Genomic DNA, 22,885 nt, shown 5'->3' on the forward strand with positions numbered 1-22,885 from the left:
TCTGGAATATTTTTACCTGCCCTACTTACTCTACAAAAGACTAGTAAGAGAGGCCCAAATGGTTAATATATAATGTATGTTAAAGCATTTTGTAAATGTTAAATACAAGAACTTTAATAATCATACCTAGTATAAACTATGCCCAGCATACATACACTATTAGCTAAAAGTTATTTTTTTTTTAAATATATTTTATTGATATTTTACAGAGAGGAAGGAAGAGGGATAGAGAGCTAGAAACATCGATGAGAGAGAAACATCGATCAGCTGCCTCCTGCACACCTCCCCCTGGGGATGTGCCCGCAACTAATGTACATGCCCTTGACAGGAATCGAACCCGGGACCCTTCAGTCCGCAGGCCGACGCTCTATCCACTGAGCCAAACCGGTTTTGGCTAAAAGTTACTTTTTAATGTTCATTTTGACAAGTTAACTCACCTCATTCATACAACTGTCAAGTAAAAATTATGTTCAAGTTTTTCACATAGATTGTAGGATTAAATCTTGAAACATAATTCTCAGTCCTCTAGATACACCAATTTATATATGTATATATCCAATATATATTTATTTATTCCTTCATTTATTTTAATCCTCACCCGAGGCCATTTTCTTTTTTTTTTTTTATTTCCCCCTGAGGCCATTTTCATTGATTTGTAGAAAAAAGGAGGAAGGGAGGGAAAGTGAGAAAGAGAGAGTGAGAGAGAGAAACATTGATGTGAAATAAAACCATTGATAGGTTACCTCCCATACGTGCCCCAACTGAGGATCAAACCTGCAACCTAGGCATGTGCCCTCACGGGTAATCAGACCTGTAACTTTTTGGTGTATGGGACATTGCTCCACCAACTGATCCACCCAGCCAGGGCCACAAATTTATCTTTATATATTTTCATACAACTTCCATTACTATAATCAGGGTCTGGTGATTATCACAAATCCTAGGAAATTACTTCAAAACATGTAAGAATCTGACTCTGGGGTTCCAATTTTCTTTTTTCCTTTTCTATTTCACTTCATGGTTTGATGTTTGTACATTAACTTTGTACACAACATTGCTCTGATGTAATCAACTACATATGTCCTTTTGATCTTTATTCACTGTTGATTTCACCTGTTTTTATTGGGTGTCCTCACTAAGCATGTAAGATTCATATTCCTCAGGCTTAAAGATCCCAGATATAATATGAAATACAAGCAATACTATTCCACAAAAGCAAGACAGTTTTAAGGGGAAGAGGGGGTATTGGCTTGAAATCCTACTCTTTAAAAAGCCTATTACTTTCAGTGCAATGAATTTAAAAAGTATATTTTAGCCCTGGCTGATGTTTTTACTTTACAAATACAACCCATATTTTTTCCTTCACCCACTGTCTAAATGCTTTTGGGCAGCTGTAATTGTGTGATCCCATTTATGGGATCCCAAGATCTCTTTTCTTAAATACAGGCTGATTTTAAAAGTTCATTGGACAAAATTTTATTATTGATAATTTACATGGCTGTCTCCTGCCTCAGAGAGAACAGCAGAAACATGGCATTACCCTTGTTGTATAGCCTCACTTCCTTGGATTCTCGGTTTATTCTAAGAATTCCAGCTACTCTGGAATCTTCAAGATTTGCCCTTACTAAGCCCCGGAATCGAACCCGGGACCTTTCAGTCCACAGGCAGACGCTCTATCCACTGAGCCAAACCGGTTTTGGGTACAGTTTACTTTTAAAAAGTAAACAAAAAGAAAGGAATACAGTTAACACTTTAATTCAATATTTACACTACATGCAACCTATATTCACATGGTTTACTTCTTTTTGTTGTAAAAAGTTAGTTTTGAATGAAAAATCCCAAATAGACTGTATCATATCTCTGGTTTGTCTCCTTTATCACTATCTGAAAATTATTTCTTTGCCTGCTTGTTTACCAGCTTCTCCAAAGTATGGCTACAGTGCTCTCAAAAAGTAAATTTACTTTCATAGAGAAAAGGCTTTGTATTCCCCTTCTTAAAAAAATACTTTATTAAATTGATTGGGGTGACATTGGTCAACATGAACACATAAGTTTCAGATGTGGGTTTCTATGTTACAAGATCTGTATATTGCACCGCGTGCCCACCACCCAAAGTCAAATATTCTCTGCATTCCAAGAACAGAAAACATGCTTTCCATGAAACTATCAATCTCCTTCTATCTTAGTAGTTATAAGAGTCACATATTTTGTTCTGGATATCTTTTAGTATCAGGTAGAGAGCAAAGAAGGTGGTTATACTATAGTTTTTATGTGATCCCTTATGTAATCACTATACTTTTTAATAACGTAAGTAATGGAGAAATAGCCAAAGTGGTTGTGATTTTAAGAATAAAAATTCATTATGTTACCTAAACTTACTCAGATTTACTCACATCCAAATTATTTAGCTATAGTTCTTAATCTTCATGAATGGGTTATCTTTAGGATTGGTCATCTGTGTATAACACTGGCTTCTGGCCCATTCCTAGTTATCTACATTCTCAACTAGTCTAAGACACTGACCAAGGTGAATGAAAGAGAGGAATAGTGCAATGGAAAGCACAGCAAGGTTATCCTCCCAGTAGCAAAGCACGCCTCCTTCAATGGATGACAGAAGGCATATGCATATTTGTCTCAATCTATTAGCTCACACAAGCATGATATAGCTTACAAAGCATTTACCTAATGCTGTATTATTCTTAAGGCACCTACTTTTGAAAACATTCATTTTACTGAGGTTCTGTGAGGTGTTTAGTATGTTGGTATATTACCCATTTGTTTTCATCCAAGACAACCTCAGGAGGCAAGTACTATAAATTTTATTTAACTAATGTCCAAAGTAAGACTTAACTCACCCATTTTTTCTCAAAGTGAAGCAGCTAGCCAGGTTTCTAAAGCGAATGCACTTTCTCTGAAAAGCCCTACCTCCCTGTATCATACTACAAAAGTTTTCCAAAAGAAATAATGAGGAGAAACCAAGATGGCGGCATAGGTAAACACCTAAACTGCTGCCTCGCACAACAATTTCAAAACTACAACTAAAAGACAGAACGGACACCATCCAGAACCACAGAAAAGCTGGCTGAGTGAAAATTCTACAACTAGAAGGAAAGAAAAGCTCACAGAGAATTGGAGGTACGGCAAAGGAGCTTTGTGTGCGCAGAGAGGAAGGGCGGCTGAGAGCCTGGCTGACTTTCTCTGGCGGAAGGGGGAAGGAAGCCTCCGACCGCACTGAACCCCACTTCTGACTGCACTGAACCCCAGTTCCGGGCGAACCCCTGGGGACCCACGCTCTAACGGGGGGAGTCTGGACTCTCGGGCGGAGACTCGAGCTGGGAAAGGCAGAAGTCTGAAGGCGCACGCGGGCCAGTGCGCACAAAGGCTGCGGAGGTTGCCACAGGCTTTCCCTAGTGGAAGGGAGTCAGAGGCTCCTGACGGCACTGAGCCCCAGTTCTGACTGCAGTGAACCCCAGTTCCAGGCGAGCCCCTGGGGACCCACGCTCTTGTGGGGGGAGTCTGGACTCTCGGGCGGTGACTCGGGAGCCGGGGAAGGCGGAGGACTGAAAGCGCACATGCGCGCAAGGGCAAGGCTGACAGGAAGCCAAGACTGAGACTCCACCCCATCCAAGCTGAGCACAGAGGCTATTGCAATTTGGCAAGTCTAATCCTATAAGGCTGTCTCCAGCACCGAACTTCTCCCAGCATAGACACAGCTGATCCTTACAGCCAGCTGACCCGGAGGTCAATTCTTCCCAGTGATACCAACAACAATAAAGACTTAATTACAACAAGGCTGTACACACAGTCCACAAAGGGGTGCACCAAGAGTGTCCACCTCAGGTTAACTGGGGAAGCAGACCCACTGGGCCATATTGGAAACCTAGCACAAATATCTACCTTACCAACTCAGGGAATCAGTGAAAATGCGGGGTCAAAGAATCAGATCACAAACGAAAGAAATGGAGGAAAACAAACGACTGGATATAGAATTCAAAACCACGGTTATAAGACTTTTTAAGAATATCCTAGAAAAGGCCGATAAATATAACGAGACCCTCAAAGATATGAAAAAGGACCAACTAGAAATTAAACATACACTGACTGAAATAAAAAATATTATACAGAGACGCAGAAACAGAATAGAGGAACACAAGAATCAAGTCAAAGAACTGAAATACAAAGAAGCAAAAAAACACTCAACCGAAAAAGCAAAAAGCAAAAAAAAAAATCCAAAAAGTTGAAGATAATGTAAGAAGACTCTGGGATAACTTCAAGCGTACCAACATCAGAATTATGGGGGTGCCAGAAGAAGAGAGAGAGCAAGATACTGAAAACCTATTTGAAGAAATAATGACAGAAAACTTCCCCCACCTGGTGAAAGCAAGACTTACAAGTCCAGGAAGCCCACAGAACCCCAAACAAAAGGAATCCAAAGAGGACCACACCAAGACACATCATAATTAAAATGCCAAGAGCAAAAGACAAAGAGAGAATATTAAAAGCAGCAAGAGAAAAACAGTTAATTACCTACAAGGGAGCACCCATACGACTGTCAGCTGACTTCTCAACAGAAACTATGCAGGCCAGACGGGAGTGGCAAGAAATTTTCAATGTGATGAATAGCAAGAACCTACAACCAAGATTACTCTACCCAGCAAAGCTATCATTCAGAATTGAAGGGCAGACAAAGAGCTTCACAGATAAGAAAAAGCTGAAGGAGTTCATCACCACCAAATCAGTATTATATGAAATGCTGAAAGGTATTCTTAAACAAGAGGAAGAAGAAAAAAGTAAAGAGAAAAATTATGAACAACAAATACATATCTATCAACAAGCGAACCTAAAAATCAAGTGAATTAAAAACCTGAGGAACAGAATAATCTGGTGAATATAATAGAATCAGGGGCATAGAAAGAGAGTGGACTGATAATTCTCAGGGGGAAAGGGGTATGGGGGGTTCATGAAGAGAATGGACAAAAATCATACACCTATGGATGAGGACAGTGGGGGGGAGGTAAGGGCAGAAGGTGGGGTGGGAAATGGGTGGAGGGGAGCTATGGGGGGAAAAAGGAGAAACAATTATAATAATCTGAATAAAGATTTATTTAAAAAAAAAAGAAAGAAATAATGAACAGTTTAGAAAGAATGTAAATGCTGGCATGTTCTTCCACATATAGAGGGAGATAAAGAGTAAGCATGTACCCACTTTTTTTTAAAATTAATTCTACAGTAACAGAATTCATTCTCGAGCACATTTGTCTTTAGTAATATTTAGTTCAAAGTGTTCCTGTCAGATTTCCTTTTCTCCAAACAAATAAAAAAAAAAAAAAAACAAAGGTAGAAAACAATGTGGAAAGATTTTGGTGAAAAAAAGGTACTATCATTATGAAAATGAAAGTGATATGTTTTAACTATTATAAGCAGAGAAGTAAAAGAATTACAGGCATGCAAAAGTGATAAAAGCACAATATCTAAAAATAAATTTATTATAATAAAAGACAGCTTTAAATACACCTATCCTCCAGACAGTTCAAAACATGTTAGCATAAATATTAGCGACTTTTAGATTTCTTTAGGAGTTTTTTCCCTAGACAAATAAATTTCCTCCATTTGCATCTGTTCTGCTTACTGGTTTAGGAATTAGCTTTCTTAAAGGCCTCTTGTTGGCAAATGAAGCAGTACCTTTCTTAGCTGGTGGCTCATCTTGCTGAAATTCATTTTCGTTTAATCTTTTTCTTCCTGAATAGGTTTTACTTTTGTTGTCCTTAGGCATTTCAACTGGTTCATTATAAGCCAATTTATTGTTTATTATTACAGATGTACCAGCCTGGTCCTAAAATAAAATAAATTCAGATCAGTTCACATATAGAGAGCTACAATAAATGTAAAAACTATATAAACTGTTTCATAGTGCATCATAAAAGTTTTATTTTCAAATTTGTTGAAACATTTTTCTAAGTTATTTCTTAAATCTCACCCTAAAATAACTGAGGACTCTGCAAAAGTGTAATATTAAATAATGTGTCTACTAAGGACAAGAAAACTTGTCTTAAAATTAGTTAAGCATGTAGTTTCACCTGATATGTAAACACTAATTCATCTTTAGATTGTCTAAGGTGATCAGGTGCATTATAGACTTGTTTCGGGATAACTATAGAACCCTAAAACACCTACCCCTTAGTCACATTTTTAATATGGTTTGAAAAGAAAAATACGAAAACACTAAGATAAAATTGTTTCTTTATACTTTTACTTAAAATCTTGATGTCCCATTCTAGAAATTCAACAACAGTTATGTTTTGTAACCAAAGCCTCTCAAAGATAAGCAGTATGGTCTCACACTTTTAGAACTCCCAGAAGAAGTTTTGACCTTACTCTCTAGCCTTGTATAGGCAAAGATATACAGACTTTAAATTTGAGTTCTTAGTTTATCTACATGATAAAAATCTTTGAGATTTTTATTTTTTTAAGGCAGATACTATGCCTCCCTAAAAGGCTAGCAGAAAGGAGGTACAATACAGGTTATCCAGAAAGAGGAAGGGTAAAACTCAGCAGTTAAGTGCAAGTCTATAGTAATCAAAGGTATGGTAAAGGCAAGGGATTTTTTTTTTTTTAATGTACAGTTTTTGAAAAAAACTCTATGGGGAAAAAAATTCCATCCTATATAATAGAAGGCTAATATGCAAATAGACCGAACAGAGGAACAACCAGAACAACCAAACAACCGGTCACTACGATGTGTGCTGGCCACCAGGGGGCATGCACAGAACATGGCGGGCGTTGGCCGCAGTGGGATGGTGAAGCAAGTGAGCAGGGGCGCCAGAACAAGGCTTGCTGTCATTGGGGCAAGCCTCTGGTGGTTACTGAAAATTCTTTGCTCCCATGCGCTGCAGTCCTGCCTGGTGCTTGCACCGGCTGCCAGCGCTGGAGCCAGCCCTCGCACCTGCTGCCAGTGCCTGGCACCGATCCTGATCACTCGGCGCCATTAGCGGGTGAGAGCAGCAGCTGCCGGCCCTGATCACCCCTGAGGGTTTCTCCACCTCCCCCTGCTCCTGAGGGGCTATCAGAGCAGCAGCTGCAGCTCGCACCCACTGACGGTGCAGGCCCCACTCGCACCCGCTCACTCTGAGCCATCAGTGGGTGCAAGCGGGGCCGGTGCCATCAGCACGTGGGAGCAGCAGCGGCAGCGGGGCTGCCAGCAGAGAGAGGACCGGGGGGGGGGGGCGGTTCGCACTGGGAGGTGGAGGATGGGCCGAGACCCACCCCTCTGCCTACCACAGACTCACGGCCAACAGTTCCTTTCAAGGTGCACGAATTCGTGCATTGGGCCCCTAGTTTACATTATGAAATCAGCAAATAGCCCTAGGGGTTTGACTCAGTGGATAGAGTGTCAGCCTGCGCAGTGAAGGGTCCTGGTTTGGTTCCAGTCAAGGGCACATGCCTGGGTTGCGGGTTGAATCCCTAGTAGGAGGCGTGCAGGAGGCAGCCAATCAATTCTCTCTCATTATTGATCACTTCCTCTCTGAAATAAAAAAATATATTTTTTTAAAAAATATATTTTTATTGTTTCAGAGAGGAAGGAAGAGGGAGAGACAGAAACATCCACGATGAGAAAGAATCATGGACTGGCTGCCTCCTGCAAGTTCCCCACTGGGGACCGAGCCCACAACCCGGGCATGTGCCCTCAACTGGAATCGAACATGGGAACTTTCAGTTCACAGGGTGATGCTCTATCCACTGAGCCAAACTGGCAAGAGCTAAAAATACTTTTTTTTAAAAAAATATATTTTTTTATTGATTTTTTACAGAGAGGAAGGGAGAGGGATAGAGAGTTAGAAACATCGATGAGAGAGAAACATCGATCAGCTGCCTCCTGCACACCTCCCACTGGGGATGTGCCCGCAACCAAGGTACATGCCCTTGACCGGAATCGAACCTGGGACCCTTCAGTCCGCAGGCCGACGCTCTATCCACTGAGCCAAACCGGTCAGGGCTAAAAATACATTTTAAAAAATAAATAAATAAAATTAGCAAACACTCTATTCTTAAGAGATATAAATAAAATGACTTTTAAGTCATAAAGTGATGGATTATTGAAAAAAATAAAAGCAACATTTTTTGAGATATCCTTAAACAAATATTATGAAGAACAACCTCCATTCTTTCTCACAATTAGCATCTTGGCATCACTGACAAATGACAAAACCCTGGGATAGATGATCACAGCTCTGACAGAGCTAGAGAGTTTTGACTACATGACAGGGTCAGTTGTCTCCTTCCCCCACTCTGAGACCTATCACAATGGCCTGATTTCTTTTTCCCCCTCAAATTATATAATCATCACTCCCACCTGCCACCCGCCCAAAAAAATCTATCCTCCACAGCTCAGTTATTTAAAGGAGTGTCCTCTTGCAATATCTAGAGTATGCTTGGTTGGAAGAACAATAAAAAAACCACCATTCAAAATAAACATTTTCCATCATTAAAGTCACTTTCAAGACCAGCTTTGGAACAGTGACCCTAGATCAACAGTTAATGAGCACACAGCCCGGTTACTTCACACTTGTTTATTTATGTATTTATGTGAGCAATTTAGCACTGTTATAAGTTAATTGATAACAGGATCTAGAGCCTATCTTAAAAGTTTATTTATAGGCAAGGACTACTAAATTAGGAATTCTGCTTATTTTATATTGCTTTTTTACTGTTACTTAAACATTACTAAAACACTGTGGTATGCAAACAACCTACAGAAATAAACGTTATTCCTTGATAAATTTCCAACCATTTTCTTTGAAGTTGTAGTCACCAGAATGATGTTTCTGGCTTTTCTTTTTCTTATTTTCCTTCACCAAACCAAACAATAGACTTAAAATTCAAATCAAGTGATTAGAATAAAAGCTTGCAGTGCCCTAGCTGGTTTGGCTCAGTGGATAGAGCGTCGGCCTGCGGACTGAAGGGTCCCGGGTTCAGTTCCGGTCAAGGGCATGTACCTTGGTTGCGGGCACATCCCCAGTGGGAGGTGTGCAGGAGGCAGCTGATCGATGTTTCTCTCTCATCGATGTTTCTAACTCTCTATCCCTCTCCCTTCCTCTCTGTAAAATATCAATAAAATATATTTAAAAAAAAAAAAAAAAAAAGCTTGCAGTAAATAACCAAATTAAAGTGCTGAGAGCCTGGAGGCCCAGCAATTCAGTTCTGGAAAACAAGCCCCAAGTTCCAAAATATTTACCCCACTCTTATTTCACAGATCAATTTCTTCTTCTTAATCTCTACCTCCACTAACCTCCCACCCTAAATCAAATTCTTCATGAACTATCACAGGAACTCTTTCAAGAGGCTTTTAACTGGTGTCTCTGTCTCCAGTCTAATTCCATCTCAATTACATTCTCCAAGTTTCCAAAAACATCTACTCAAAATAAAAAAAAAAATCAACTTTCTTATTCCTCTCCTTAAAATCAGTGATTCCTCACTGCCTATAGAATAAAACCCAAACTCTTTAATGCACTATTATAGGCTTTCCACCAGCTTACTCCACTCTACTGATACCTTGCCTCATTTCTCACCTGACCCTGCTTCAAACCTTCTTCTTGAACAACAAATTGCTTGTACTTTCCTGACTGACAGGCTTCTCATTTCCAAGACATTGTGCATTTTGATTCTTATAACTGAAGGTCAATATATTCTCCTTGTCTTGTGGCTACAAACTGCACCCTCCATCTATTTTAAATCAGCTAAAATTTTTAATCATTCTTTAAAGCTCAAACTAATCATTTTCATCTCCAGGAAATATTCCCTAAACACCAACCTAATTCTCAGTAGACATACTATCAATGCACATTCCATTATTCTGTTTACGTGGTTTCCCTCTTATTGGACAGTTGTTAAGGCAACTAGATTTTATTAATCTATGTAATTTCCAGAATCTAGCATAGTACGTGGCACAGTAGATACTCAATAAGTGTTTCTTTACTGAAATAAATCATTTTATAATTTTCATCCTTACTCGATGCCTTATTACAAGGGAGTTTCTCTCAGTTCAGGCACAGAAAAGTCAGATTGAAGAACACATCTAATAAATACCAAAAGAGATATTAGACAGAGGGTAAGCCACTCTTCTAGAATGCTTATGTACCCTTGTAGTATCCAAAGCCCACCCAAAGTTGAGATAACTCAGAGAACATTGGTGAGTATTGTTGGAGTCTGACTGTCAAGATACAAAGGAGGGCTAACAGTCACTTTTTCTGATACCACTCTTGCCTCTTCTGGTCAGAAAAAACATATACAAAAGGGCCTCTAAACAAAGTAGAGATGTTTGGCTATTAGGTTTCTCAGTTACGCTACTACCCTATATTTAACCATTTCCACTTAAAAAATAACTTGAATCTTACAATAAAAACCAAGAGAAAACCAAAAACTATTGCTTAAAAAAACGATTGAAAGACTAATCATCCTAAACTAAACTAACTGAATATAAAACCACCTAAATTTGTATTTATAAAACCTTTGAAGGCTTTATATACCACAGTATATAATGTAATTTTTAAAGAAAATATCCTAGCTAAATTAAGTATATGAACATTATGTAAAATGCATATAATTAAAAAAAAAAACGTGTTTTACTAAATTTCATGTATGGTTCTATATATAGATACAGATATGTTATAGAAAAGAGATGGGGATCTTTATGCTCTCTGGATGTCTAAGCATATCAAAGTTCCTTTTACCCCAGAGGCCCCTTTCAACTAGCTGAGGCTTAAACCTGCAAGGGCTACAAATTCTTCTCATCTCATTTTCTTCTACTTATGTTCAAAGAGGCCAAATGCCCCTTTGAAGTTCTCACAAATTCAGATTTTCACAATAGTAAACTGAATTCAATACCAGAATAAACAATTAAACATTCTTGGAAAATTAGCTTATTTAAGCTATTTTAAATTATTTTAGTCACAACCAAAACATACTTTTTAATGTAATTTAAAATGCAGAAGAATAAAGTAAAAATTCTTACACTGCTTTTAAATGTGTCTTCCACATGAAATTTTAGGTTCTGAAAGTTGTTAATAGTATCCTCTTTTTGATCAACTAAATCTTGTAACTCTTGAATTCTTTGATTCTGAATAATTATTTTCTTTGAAAAGAAGAAAAACAGCAATGTTTAGTAAATATATTTTAGGATAAAATACAATGCAGTTTTAGAATTCCTTCAAATTTAAAGACTAAGCAAAAATACTAAGGACCACACACTATGTACAGCACGACCTTATTTTTATTTCAAACATAGTATGTTTAGCCTTGGCCTGTATGGCTCAGTTAGTTGGAGGGTCATAGGTTCGATTCCCAGTCAGGCCACATATCCTGGTTGTGAGTTCAATCCCCACAAGCTGTGTGTATGGGAGGCAACCAACTGATATATCTCTCTCATATTGATGTTTCTCTTTCTCTCCCTTTCTCCCTCCCTCTCTAAAAATAAATAAATAAATAAATGGAAACTAAGGAAAGAATATAGCATACTGGGTAAGAGGAATCTGTAATCAGACTCTCTGGGAGTATATCCTAGTTTCTCTACCTTCTAGTGGTGGGACCCTGGGTAAGTTATTTAATGTCTCTGTAAAAACAAAAAATAATAGTATCCTATCTAGTAAAAGAGTAATATGCAAATTGACCATCACTGCAACACACAAGATGGATGCCCCCATGTGGTCAAAGATGGCTGCCCCCATGTGGACACAAGATGGCCGCCACAAGATGGCCAGCAGAGGAGGGCAGTTGAGGGACCAGGCCTGCAAGGGAGGGCAGTTGTGGGTGATGAGGCCAGAAGGGGAGGGCAGTTGGGAGGGACCAGGCTTGCAAGGGAGGACAGTTAGGGGTGACCAGGCCGGCAGAGGAGGGAAGTTGGGGGTGACTGGGCCTGCAGGGAAGGGCAATTGGGAGGGGCGGGGGAAAGACCCAGGCCTGCAGGGGTGTGTAGTTAGGGGTGACCAGGCCTGCAGGGGAGGGCAGTTAGGGGTGACCAGGCCTTCAGGGGAGAGCAGTTAGGGGTGACCAGGCCTGTAGGGGAGGGTAGTTAGGGGCAATCAGGCTGGCAGGGGAGCAGTTAGGCATCAATCAGGCTGGCAGGGGAGTGGTTAGGGGGTGATCAGGCTGGCAGGCAGAAGCAGTTAGGGGCAATCAGGAAGGCAGGCAGGCAAGCAGTTGGGAGCCAGCAGTCCTGGATTGTGAGAGGGATGTCCGACTGCCCGTTTAGGCCCGATCCTAAACGGGCAGTTGGACATCCCTCGAGGAGTCCCAGATTGGAGAGGGTGAAGGCTGGGCTGAGGGACACACACCCCCATGCATGAATTTCGTGCACCGGGCCTCTAGTTTATATCATAAAGTTCTTCTGAGATTTAAATGAATATATATAAAGCACAAGTCTAAAAGAGATACCAACCAACTTATTGGTATTCTCTCTTTTTTGTAATTTAGTAGAAAGATTAAAGGGGACCTTGATAATTTTCTATCTTGCATAGTTTAATATAACTGAATTTTTACAACTAGCATCTATTATTTTTATAGCTAGAAAAATAAAAGTTTAGGAGTTGTCTAAACAGTAGCTATAATGTCTTCTGCTACATTATCGTGGTTAATTCTTTAAAGGCTAGATATTAGATACAAAGACCTTGAGTTATCTATATCTGATCATATCCTAAAATATTTAGTTCTTTAATAGGATGAATATAAGTTAAAATAAGGAACTCATGCCACAGAAGGTCAGGAAACATAGTAACTTTAGAGCTCCAAATTAACTTCACTGCCATGTATACTTGTAATTTCATATTTAGATCTATCAATGTCAAAAATATACACAACCATTTGGAAGGGTTATCTGATCTTAAGGTGCCAGAGAACTTCAGAATTCCAATGATGCACGCTGCTCAGGCCATATCCCATAATTTTTTAAAATATATTTTTGTTAATTTCAGAGAGGAAGGGAGAGGGAGAGAGCAATAGAAACATCAATGATTAGAAAGAATCATTGATCAGCTGTCTCCTGCATGCCCCAAACAGGGGATCGAGGCCACAATCCAGGCATGTGCCCTGAATGAAAATTGAACTGAGACCTCCTGATTCATAGGTCGATGTTCAACCACTGAGCAACACCACCTGCACCATATCCCATAATTTAAAACACTCAGTAATTTCAGACAAAATAAACACAGTTTAAATCATCACCATGCACCTAGCTTAAAAAAAAAAAAAATGACATAGATCTATCCAAGACAACTTTTAAGGGAAGACACGGAATGACAATCCCTTTTGTATAAACTTTTTAACAGGTGTATATACGTGTGTATGTGTTATATATATATAAATATTTTCTGTAAGTCCTGAAGAAACTTCCCAGTGGCCATCACTGAAAAGGGGTATGAGGGTGAAGACACATATTTTTCAATTTTTTCAATCAATTAATTTATTATTTTATGTTCAAAATAAATGTACCTTGTTATAATTCATATCCCTTCAATTACTTATCAAGTTCCTTAACAAGACAAAAATAAAGCTTTAAGTATTACCTCATTAGATTTCCCAAGCTCTTGAACCAATGAATTTAAGTTAATTTCTGATTCTGTAAAAAATAAAAATATTGAACAAACACCCAAAAAAATATTATCAATGAATAATCACAAAAGAGAAGCTGCTACAGTATACACTTCAACTAGTTGTTATATTTAGAAAAGAGGATTTTGAATGCACCAGAAGCACAGCATTCAGCTACTAATTCTATCACCAGAGGGTATGTTTCTGAAAAAGCTACTTTAAACACTCAGAATAAAAATGACATATGCTAAATAGTAAAAAATTTCTGGCATAACTTCAGAGAAGAGAAGAAGCTAGTACTTTTCTGGGCTACTTTACAATGTAGAAGCACAACTTACCTGCTATTCCCATTCTTTCATATTTAAAAAAAATGTGTTTTTATTGATTTCAGAGAGAGGAAGGGAAAGGGAGATAGAAACATAGATGAGAGAGAAACACGGATCAGCTGCTTCTTGCACACCCCCTACTGGGAGATCAAGCCCAAAACCCAGGTATGTGCCCTGACCGGAAATCAAACCCACAACCTCATGGTTCATGGGACAGCGCTCAACCAACTAAGCAACACTGGCCGGGCTTACCTGCTATTTTCTACCAATCTTGTTTCAGAGAAAAGGGCAGAGTATTTCATCTAACTAATGCTCTTAAAACCCAGATATGATCATCAGATCTAGAATGAAGCATCAAATAAACTTCTTAAGACCATTCACAGGAATCACCCTATCCCAGTGGTCGGCAAACTCATTAGTCAACAGAGCCAAATATCAACAGTACAACAATTGAAATTTCTTTTGAGAGCCAAATTTTTTAAACTTAAACTTCTTCTAATGCCACTTCTTCAAAATAGACTCGCCCAGACAGTGGTATTTTGTGGAAGAGCCACACTCAAGGGGCCAAAGAGCCACATGTGGCTCGCGAGTCACAGTTTGCCGACCACTGCCCTATCCTAATCTTATAAGCCAAGAGTAGAGTCTACTACTGTGTGAGTTCATTAAGGATACAGAAGAGTTGCCCTGGCTGGTTTGGCTCAGTGGATAGAGCGTCAGCCTGCGGACTGAAGGGTCCCAGGTTTGATTCCAGTCAGGGGCACATGCCAGGGTTGCTGGCTCGGTCCCCAGTGTGGGGCATGTAGGAGACAGCCTATCAATGATTCTCTCTCATCATTGATATTTCTATCACTTTCTCCCTCTCCCTACCTCTCTGAAATCAATAAAAAAAATAAATAAAAATAAAAAATACAGCCCTAACCTGTTTGGCTCAGTGGATAGATCGTAGGCCTGCGGACTGAAAGATCCCAGGTTTGATTCTGGTAAAGTGCATGTACCTTGGTTGCAGGCACATCCCCTGTAGGGAGTGTGCAGGAGGCAGCTGATCGATGTTTCTCTCTCATCGATGTTTCTAACTCTCTATCCCTCTTCCTTCCTCTCTGTAAAAAATCAATAAAATATATTTTTTTTAAAAATACAGAAGAGTTCATAAAGAATAAAGAACAAAATTTACAACTTTATAACTTTCCATGAGATTTATTAATTTGCTGATAAAGTTAATACTTAGTTCTTTTATTTTAAAAAGTCTATTTTCTAACATTAGTCTAAAAGCAAATAACAGCCGAAACCGGTTTGGCTCAGTGGATAGAGCGTCGGCCTGCGGACTGAAGGGTCCCAGGTTCGATTCCGGTCAAGGGCATGTACCTTGGTTGCGGGCACATCCCCAGTGGGAGGTGTGCAGGAGGCAGCTGATCGATGTTTCTCTCTCATCGATGTTTCTAGCTCTCTATCCCTCTCCCTTCCTCTCTGTGAAATATCAGTAAAATAGATTTAAAAAAATAAATAAATAAAAGCAAATAACAGCAAAAATAAATTTAATAGTAAATTACTATAAAGCCATAAAAAAGTTAAAATATTAACTATGTTACCCAAATCAAATAATTTTCTGGTCACAATGGTAAATAAGTTGCCTAAATCTCTTATACTGTCCCGCTGGGGGGCTTGGTTGGTTGTAACGTCATCCCACACACCAAAAAGGCTATGGGTTTAGTTTCTGGTCCAGGCAACACCTAGGCTTCAGGTTCGATCCTGTTTGGGGCGCATATGGAAGGCAACTGATTGATGTTTCTCTCTCACATTGATGTTTTTGTCTCTCTCTCTAAATTCAATAAACATGTCATCAGGTAAGGATTTAAAAACAAAACATCTCTTATATTAATCAGGTGTCTTTTTATGCATTTATATCATCCAAATAAGAGTAAAATATACCTACTTACCATTTTCTCTCTTTTTTAACTCTTCCTGGGTTTTGATTAATTCTTCTTTAGTTTTAGCTAATTCAGCTTTAACTTGATTATACTTTATTTCTAAACAAGCAATAGCTTCCTGGGGGTCAGCAAGAGATGCAATATATAAGTGAGCAATTTCAGCCTGTTTCTTAATATCAGTGACATCATCTTGAAGAGAATCAATAATATCTTCAATTCCTACGTAATTATGTGCTTCCTAAAAATAGCAAAAACCACATGCCTATGTTAACAGTGGCTTTCACTCTTACAGTGAGATACCATCTAATTTAGACAGTTTAAAAAATATAACAAAAGAATTAACTTGAAATTTTTTTTAAATAAATTATATCAAGTATCTCTAATTATGAAAAAGTTGTGTTCTATTATTCATTTTCTGTCTTATGGAATATGAGACACAGATCCCCATTCAAACAATGTTGTAAACTGTGATAAGTCATTACAGAACAATTATGATTATCTAGTTCAGATGTACTTTTCAGTTACACAATGAGTCTTAAAAGGTTTTGTGGGATAGATAACTGAGAAAACAAAGTTCCATTTTCCCAGCTTAGACCAAGACCCAAACCATGTTAGGGAGACATAATGCTGCTTTGACAGCAAAAGCCTGGACATCATGAACGCAAGCCCCCAAATTGAGTAATTAAATAAAACAAGCCCTGACTGGGTGGCTGGGTTGGAACATCGTCCCGTACTCCAAAAAATGGTGGGCTCAATTTCAGCTCAGGAGCGTGAGGCAGCTGATCAATGTTTCTCTCTCAGATCGATGTTTTTCTCTCTCCTCCTCCTTGTCTCTAAAATCATCAATAAAAAATAAAATAACAACAAAAAAAACCCAAAGGGATGTAATCAATTTCAGCTTCAGTGGAAACGGCAGAAAAAAAATATTTTCTTCAAATAGTAGAAAATGGTTGGCTGGCTAGCAAGAGCAATCCTTTTTATAGATAAATGTGGTGTTTTTTTTTAATCAGAGCAGTAAGTAAATGAACCATTAGGCTCTGTATAACTTTAAAATTCTTTCAGTTTAAGACAAATCTGAGGGGTACCTTATAAGCAGACAAAAAGGAACCTACCTACCTTTAAGCAACACCAAATGAAATATAACAGAGATACAAATTTTTCAAGTCCAATAGCTATAAACTATGTGTCCTTATATTCCTAACAAAGAATACTTAATTTTAAAAAGCTATACAGGAAGTTTTTAATTCTAAAGTATATTAATGTTTCACATCATTGATGTGGTACACTAAATCCTGGTACCAAAATCCTCAATAAGCCGAAACCGGTTTGGCTCAGTGGATAGAGCGTCGGCCTGCGGACTGAGGGGTCCCGGGTTCGATTCCGGTCAAGGGCATGTACCTTGGTTGCGGGCACATCCCCAGTAGGAGGTGTGCAGGAGGCAGCTGATCGATGTTTCTCTCTCATCGATGTTTCTAGCTCTCTATCCCTCTCCCTTCCTCTCTGTAAAATATCAATAAAATATATTTAAAAAAAAAAAAATCCTCAACACTTTAATACTTCAGTTAACATACTTTGGTTTCAACTTTCATGGCATAATCTTGATTTACTGGTTCTTCTTGAGTGTCAGTTTTACCAACCAAATCCTTGAAGATAGCCAAACGACATTCAGCATTTTCTTCTGATATCTCTCGTTCCTGAAGGAGCGTTTCTCTGCATAACACAAATGAATTCCATTGAAAAACCAAAAAGCCCTACTTTGTGCTTTTGTTTCAAATTTCTAAGATTACAGACATTATAAATTAAAAGCAGATTTAAGTAATTATTCATGTATAATTCAGGATCATCATGGAGTTTAGTAACAACTATAAAGAAAAGGTGAGAATTCAGAAGCCACCTAATATAAAATAAAAAAATTAAAAATTAAACAAGTGAGTAAAATTCTCAATTTTTACCAGGACATGGAAGAAATAACTTACTTAAAGTCAGCTTCCCGTTGAGCCAAATATTGAGTGAACTCCTGTGTAACTTCTTCACGAATTCTAAATTCCAATGTTAATTTTTCTTTCCTTTCATTTATTAACTTTATTTTCAAGTCTTCTATTAAGTCCAACAGTTTCTAAAACATATAAATATTAAAATTATAATAAAATATATCCCTAGAAAAAATATATATACATATAGCTCTAACTGGTTTGGCTCAGTGGATAGAGTGTCGGCCTGCGGACTGAAAGGTCCCAGGTTCGATTCCGGTTGAGAGCATGTACCTTGGTTGCGGGCACGTCCCCAGTGGGGGGTGTGAAGGAGGCAGCTGATCGATGTTTCTCTCTCAGCAATGTTTTTTTTTTTTTTTTAATATATTTTATTGATTTTTACAGAGAGGAAGGGAGAGGGATAGAGAGTTAGAAACATCGATGAGAGAGAAACATCGATGAGAGAGAAACATCGATCAGCTGCCTCCTGCACACCCCCTACTGAGGATGTGCCCGCAACCAAGGTACATGCCCTTGACCGGAATCGAACCTGGGACCCTTCAGTCCGCAGGCCGATGCTCTATCCACTGAGCCAACCCGATTAGGGCTCATCAATGTTTCTCTCTATCCCTCTCCCTTCCTCTCTGTAAAAAATCAATAGAATGTGTTTTGAAAAAAAAAAAATATATATATATATATATATAAATATATAAATATATAAATATATATAAATATATATATATATATATATATATATATATATATATCCCAAGAGAAATATTGTCCAAGTGTTTAAAGTAAAACCCTTTTCATGTAGTTAATTATAACTATGCATCCTTTTAGCGGTGATCATATTCACACTGAAAATTATTTCTTTGCAGAGATTTATTACTTGAAAAATCAAGTGGGCTGCTTCAAATTTTAGAAACATGCCTGGTTGCAGGCTCAATCCCCAATATAGGGCATGCAGGAGGCAGCCAATGAATGATTCTCATCATTGATGTTTCTATCTCTTCTCTCCTTTCCTCTCTCTGAAAATAATAATAAATTACTACAAACTAAAATAAGACTATTAATGGCTTCTTTTATCACAGGGAAACATTACATTACAGAAACCCAAGACAAGTGACGTCCAATCACATAGTGACCACAAAAACTGGAACCAGTAGCATCTGCAGTCTTCATTCTCAATTCCAAAATAGGTGCAAGGATGACTTTCAAATACACTGAAGTAAATTATTAAAATGAGTATTTAATCCATTATATTGTCCATCTACTTGGACTTCTACAGCCCAAAAAAGTACTATGATGTGAGATGTGTTAACACCATTAAAGCACACCCATGAACACAAGGTTACTATATTTGGACAGAGGCTATTAAACCTTATTTACTATAAATATAAAAGAATCAAGTAATTCAGGTTTTTTAATAGAATAATTGATACTAGGTAGACATTTTGAGTACCTGTACTTAAGAATGCAAAGTAGAAGTTTGAAGGAGTACGCTAAAATCATTGCGTAAAAAGATACTGGGGGGGAGAAACCAAGATGGCAGCATAGGTAAGCACCTAAACTGCTGCCTGGCACAACAATTTCAAAACTACAACTAAAAGACAGAATGGACACCATCCAGAACCACAGGAAAGCTGGCTGAGTGAAAATTCTACAACTAGAAGGAAAGAGAAAAGCTCACAGAGAATTGGAGGTACAGCAAAGGGTCTTTGTGTGCGCAGAGAGGAAGGGCGGCTGAGAGCCTGGCTGACTTTCTCTGGCGGAAGGGGGAAGGAAGCCCCCGACCGCACTGAACCTCAGTTCTGACTGCACTGAACCCATTCCGGGCGAGCCTCAGGGGACCCACGCTCTAACGGGGGGAGTCTGGACTCTCGGGCGGAGACTCGGGAGCCGGGGAAGGCAGAGGTCTACAAGTGCACGCAAGGGCAAGGCTAACGGGAAGCCAAGACTGTCTGCTCCGCCCTGAGACTCCACCCCATCCAAGCTGAGCACAGAGGCTATTGCAATTTGGCAAGTCTAATCCTATAAGGCTGTCTCCAGCACCGAACTTCTCCCAGCATAGACACAGCTGATCTTTACAGCCAACTGGCCTGGAGGTCAATTCCTCCCAGTGATACCAACAACATTCAAGACTTCATTACAACAAGGCTGTACACACAGTCCACAAAGGGGTGCACCAAGAGTGTCCACCTCAGGTTAACTGGAGAGGCCGACCCACTGGGCCATAGGAAACCTAGCACACAAATTTACCCTACCAACTCAGGGAAGCAGTGAAAATGCGGCGTCAAAGAATCAGATCACAAACGAAAAAAAATGGAGGAAAACAAACGACTGGATATAGAATTCAAAACCACGGTTATAAGGCTTTTCAAGAATATCCTAGAAAAGGCCGATAAATATAACGAGACCCTCGAAGATATGAAAAAGGACCAACTAGAAATTAAACATACACTGACTGAAATAAAAAATATTATACAGAGACCCAAAAACAGACTAGAGGAACACAAGAATCAAGTCAAAGAATTGAAATACAAAGAAGCAAAAAACACTCAACCGAAAAAGCAAAAAGCAAAAAAAAAAAATCCAAAAAGTTGAAGATAGTGTAAGAAGACTCTGGGATAACTTCAAGCGTACCAACATCAGAATTATGGGGGTGCCAGAAGAAGAGAGAGAGCAAGATACTGAAAACCTATTTGAAGAAATAATGACAGAAAACTTCCCCCACCTGGTGAAAGAAATAGGCTTACAAGTCCAGGAAGCCCACAGAACCCCAAACAAAAGGAATCCAAAGAGGACCACACCAAGACACATCATAATTAAAATGCCAAGAGCAAAAGACAAAGAGAGAATATTAAAAGCAGCAAGAGAAAAACAGTTAATTACCTACAAGGGAGCACCCATACGACTGTCAGCTGACTTCTCAACAGAAACTATGCAGGCCAGACGGGAGTGGCAAGAAATTTTCAATGTGATGAATAGCAAGAACCTACAACCAAGATTACTCTACCCAGCAAAGCTATCATTCAGAATTGAAGGGCAGATAAAGAGCTTCACAGATAAGAAAAAGCTAAAGGAGTTCATCACTGCCAAACCAGTATTATATGAAATGCTGAAAGGTATTCTTAAAGAAGAGGAAGAAGAAAAAAGTAAAGATAAAAATTATGAACAAATACATATCTATCAACAAGTGAACCTAAAAATCAAGTGAATTAAAAACCTGAGGAACAGAATAATCTGGTGAATATAATAGAATCAGGGGCATAGAAAGGGAGTGGACTGATAATTCCCAGGGGGAAAAGGGTATGGGGGGTTCGGGAAGAGACTGGACAAAAATCATACACCTATGGATGAGGACAGTGTGGGGGGGAGGTAAGGGCAGAAGGTGGGGTGGGAACCGGGTGGAGGGGAGCTATTGGGGGAAAAAGGAGAAACAATTGTAATAATCTGAATAAAGATTTATTTTAAAAAATAAATAAATAAAAATAAAAAATAAAAAAAGATACTGGAGAACAAGATATGCACATAGTCTCAACATGTGCATGTCACAGATGACATGCTTCTACAATGAAGAGAGAGATCTGAAACACAGTACCTCAACCAAGTGAGCAAAACTTAGCATCATGCCCTAAGTGGTTTGGCTCAGTGGCTAGTGTCGGCCTGCTGAATGAAGGGTTCCAGATTCAATTCTGGTCAAGGACACATGCCTGGGATACGGGCTCGATCCCCAGTAGGGGTCGTGCAGGAGGCAGCTGATCAATGATTCTCTCTCATCATTGATGTTTCTCTCTCTTTCTCCCTCTCGCTTCCTCTCTGAATTCAATAAAAATGTGCTAAAAAAAAAAAAAATTAGCATCACCAGGAATGGGGAAATCAAACATCACATGAATCCTGGTGTAATGCAATGGGAATTTCACAACTTCACCTATATAATAGGCTTGCCCGAAGTGTCAAACCCAGATCACGAGGAAACAATTAGACAAATCCAGATTGGGGGTATTCTTAATTGGGCTCAACTTTTTAAAAGTATCTATGCTATATTATATTAGAATGATTAAAAATACAAAGTGGCGATTTTCATTGACAAGATGGCGGCATAGGTAAACACCTAAACTGCTGCCTCGCACAACAATTTCAAAACTACAACTAAAAGACAGAACGGACACCATCCAGAACCACAGGAAAGCAGGCTGAGTGAAAATTCTACAACTAGAAGGAAGGAGAAAAGCTCACAGAGAATTGGAGGTACGGCAAAGGGGCTTTGTGCGCGCAGAGAGGAAGGGCGGCTGAGAGCCTGGCTGACTTCCTCTGGCGGAAGGGGGAAGGAAGCCTCCGACGGCACTGAACCCCAGTTCTGACTGCACTGAACCCCAGTTCCGGGCGAACCCCTGGGGACCCACGCTCTTGTGGGGGGAGTCTGGACTCTCGGGCGGAGACTCGGGAGCCGGGGAAGGCGGAGGACTGAAAGTACACACGCGCGCGCACGCCGGTGCGCACAAAGGCTGCGGGGGTTGCCACAGGCTTTCCCTGGTGGAGGGGAGTCAGAGGCTCCTGACGGCACTGTGCCCCAGTTCTGACTGCAGTGAACCCCGGTTCCAGGCGAGCCCCTGGGGACCCACGCTCTTGTGGGGGGAGTCTGGACTCTCGGGCGGAGACTCGAGCTGGGGAAGGCGGAGGACTGAAAGCGCACGTGCGCGCAGGGGCGGGGCTGACAGGAAGCCAAGACTGAGGCTCCACCCCATCCAAGCTGAGCACAGAGGCTATTGCAATTTAGCAAGTCTAATCCTATAGGGCTGTCTCCAGCACCGGGCTTCTCCCAGCATAGACACAGCTGATCCTTACAGCCAACTGACCCGGAGGTCAATTCTTCCCAGTGATACCAACAACAATAAAGACTTAATTACAACAAGGCTGTACACACAGTCCACAAAGGGGTGCACCAAGAGTGTCCACCTCAGGTTAACTGGGGAAGCAGACCCACTGGGCCATATTGGAAACCTAGCACAAATATCTACCTTACCAACTCAGGGAATCAGTGAAAATGCGGGGTCAAAGAATCAGATCACAAACGAAAGAA

At 39.6% G+C, this 22,885-nt stretch overlaps 1 protein-coding gene across 1 annotated transcript in view; it reads right to left on the reverse strand.

Moving 5' to 3' along the window:
- The window catches only part of KIF20B (kinesin family member 20B), a 78,058-nt gene that overhangs the window by 31,771 nt on the left and 23,402 nt on the right, over positions 1–22,885 (reverse strand). Inside the window, exons 15-20 of the mRNA XM_080687921.1 lie at positions 17,806–17,945; positions 17,401–17,539; positions 15,839–16,067; positions 13,554–13,606; positions 11,009–11,128; positions 5,683–5,833 (exon numbers count right to left, since the gene is read on the reverse strand). Coding sequence (XP_080544047.1) covers positions 5,683–5,833; positions 11,009–11,128; positions 13,554–13,606; positions 15,839–16,067; positions 17,401–17,539; positions 17,806–17,945 — 832 coding nt within the window. The remainder of the gene's footprint in view (positions 1–5,682; positions 5,834–11,008; positions 11,129–13,553; positions 13,607–15,838; positions 16,068–17,400; positions 17,540–17,805; positions 17,946–22,885) is intronic.

The sequence above is a fragment of the Plecotus auritus genome, assembly GCF_963455305.1.
Source record: "Plecotus auritus genome assembly, chromosome: 9".
Lineage (NCBI taxonomy): Eukaryota > Metazoa > Chordata > Mammalia > Chiroptera > Vespertilionidae > Plecotus > Plecotus auritus.